The 1,177-nt window shown below is 72.0% G+C and overlaps 1 protein-coding gene across 1 annotated transcript in view; it reads right to left on the bottom strand.

The window, feature by feature from the left end:
- The window catches only part of CUNH6orf106 (chromosome unknown C6orf106 homolog), a 26,712-nt gene extending 25,912 nt beyond the window's left edge, over positions 1-800 (bottom strand). The window contains exon 1 of the mRNA XM_027896793.1: positions 595-800. Within this exon, the coding sequence (XP_027752594.1) occupies positions 595-752 (158 nt within the window). The 5' untranslated portion in view covers positions 753-800. The remainder of the gene's footprint in view (positions 1-594) is intronic.
- Between the last annotated feature and the right edge of the window lie 377 nt (positions 801-1,177).

A 1,177-nucleotide genomic window follows, 5' to 3' on the forward strand; every position in this document is an offset into this window, starting at 1 on the left:
GAAAACACTCCTGGTTTTTGTTTTTCACCATTATATTGAGGACTCCACACGTTTTTCTAGAGCCGCAGCTTCCCGATAACCTGCGCCTGCTTTTTCCCCTGGTAGTGAAACGGAGCCTTTATAAAGCCAAACATACCGAAAGTCAGCGGGTTTCGAAGCCCTCAGCCCGCAGCAGACACCGAGTTTTCCCCGAACCCCCGGTGACTTTCACCCGTGCACGGCGGGCGCTCCCGGGCCCCCCGAGCGCCTTCCTGCCGCAACTCCCCCTGCCCTGAGGCCGGTTCGGTGTCGCGGGGCCCCGGCCTGCCCCGGCTCCCCCGTCACTGGCCCGCGGGTCGCTTCGTCACCCTCCAACAGCCCCGCGGCCCTCGGAGGGGCGAACGGGCACGGCCGCACCCCGAGCGGGGTCGGGACTCAGCGCCGCCCGCCCCGGTTCGTCCCGCTCCCCCCCGAGCCCCGGGAGCGGCCCCGGGCCCGGTACAAACACCGCCTGTGCGCGCGGGTCCCGGGCCGGGGGGGCCGTGCCCGGAGCCCCTCAGCCCCGGAGCCCCCGGGGGGCCCCGCACCCGCCCCGCCCGCGGCCCCGGCCCGCACCAGTTGGTCATGTCGAGGAAGAAGGCGCAGCCCGCGGGGCTGAGCTGGAAGCCGAGCAGGCGCTGGAACTCGCCGATGAGCACGTCCTTGTCGGTGGTGCCGAGGCAGCTGAACTTCTGCATGAGCTCGGCGTCCAGGTCCACGTCCATGCCCTCCATGGCCGGGTCCGGCCGGGCCGGCGCCGCCTCAGCCGCGCGCGGGGGGGGCGCGCGGGGGTGGCCGGGGGTGCGCGCGCCCCGTCCGCGCTCCGCGCCTGCGCTGCACCGCCCCGCCCCGCCCCGCGCGGCGCCGGCGTCACCGCCGCGCTGACGTCACCCCGCGCACGCGAGGGGAGGCGGGGCCACGCGGCCGAGGCAGGGAGCGCGGCGAGGGTGAAGGGGCGGGGCCTCGCATGCAAAGCAGGTCCGGGCGTGACATCACCGGGGCCCGGGGTGGACGGCCCCGCCCCCGCCGCGGGCTGCCTTCCATATATGGCGGCGGCGCGGGAGCACGTATGCAAATGAACCATAGAATAGACTGGGTTGGAAAAGACCTCCAGGATCATCAAGTCCAACCCCTGATCCAACTCCAATTACTATAGCAT

The sequence above is a fragment of the Empidonax traillii genome, unplaced genomic scaffold (genome assembly GCF_003031625.1).
Source record: "Empidonax traillii isolate 1590-97213 ecotype Southwest subspecies unplaced genomic scaffold, ASM303162v1 scaffold516:size646513, whole genome shotgun sequence".
NCBI lineage: Eukaryota > Metazoa > Chordata > Aves > Passeriformes > Tyrannidae > Empidonax > Empidonax traillii.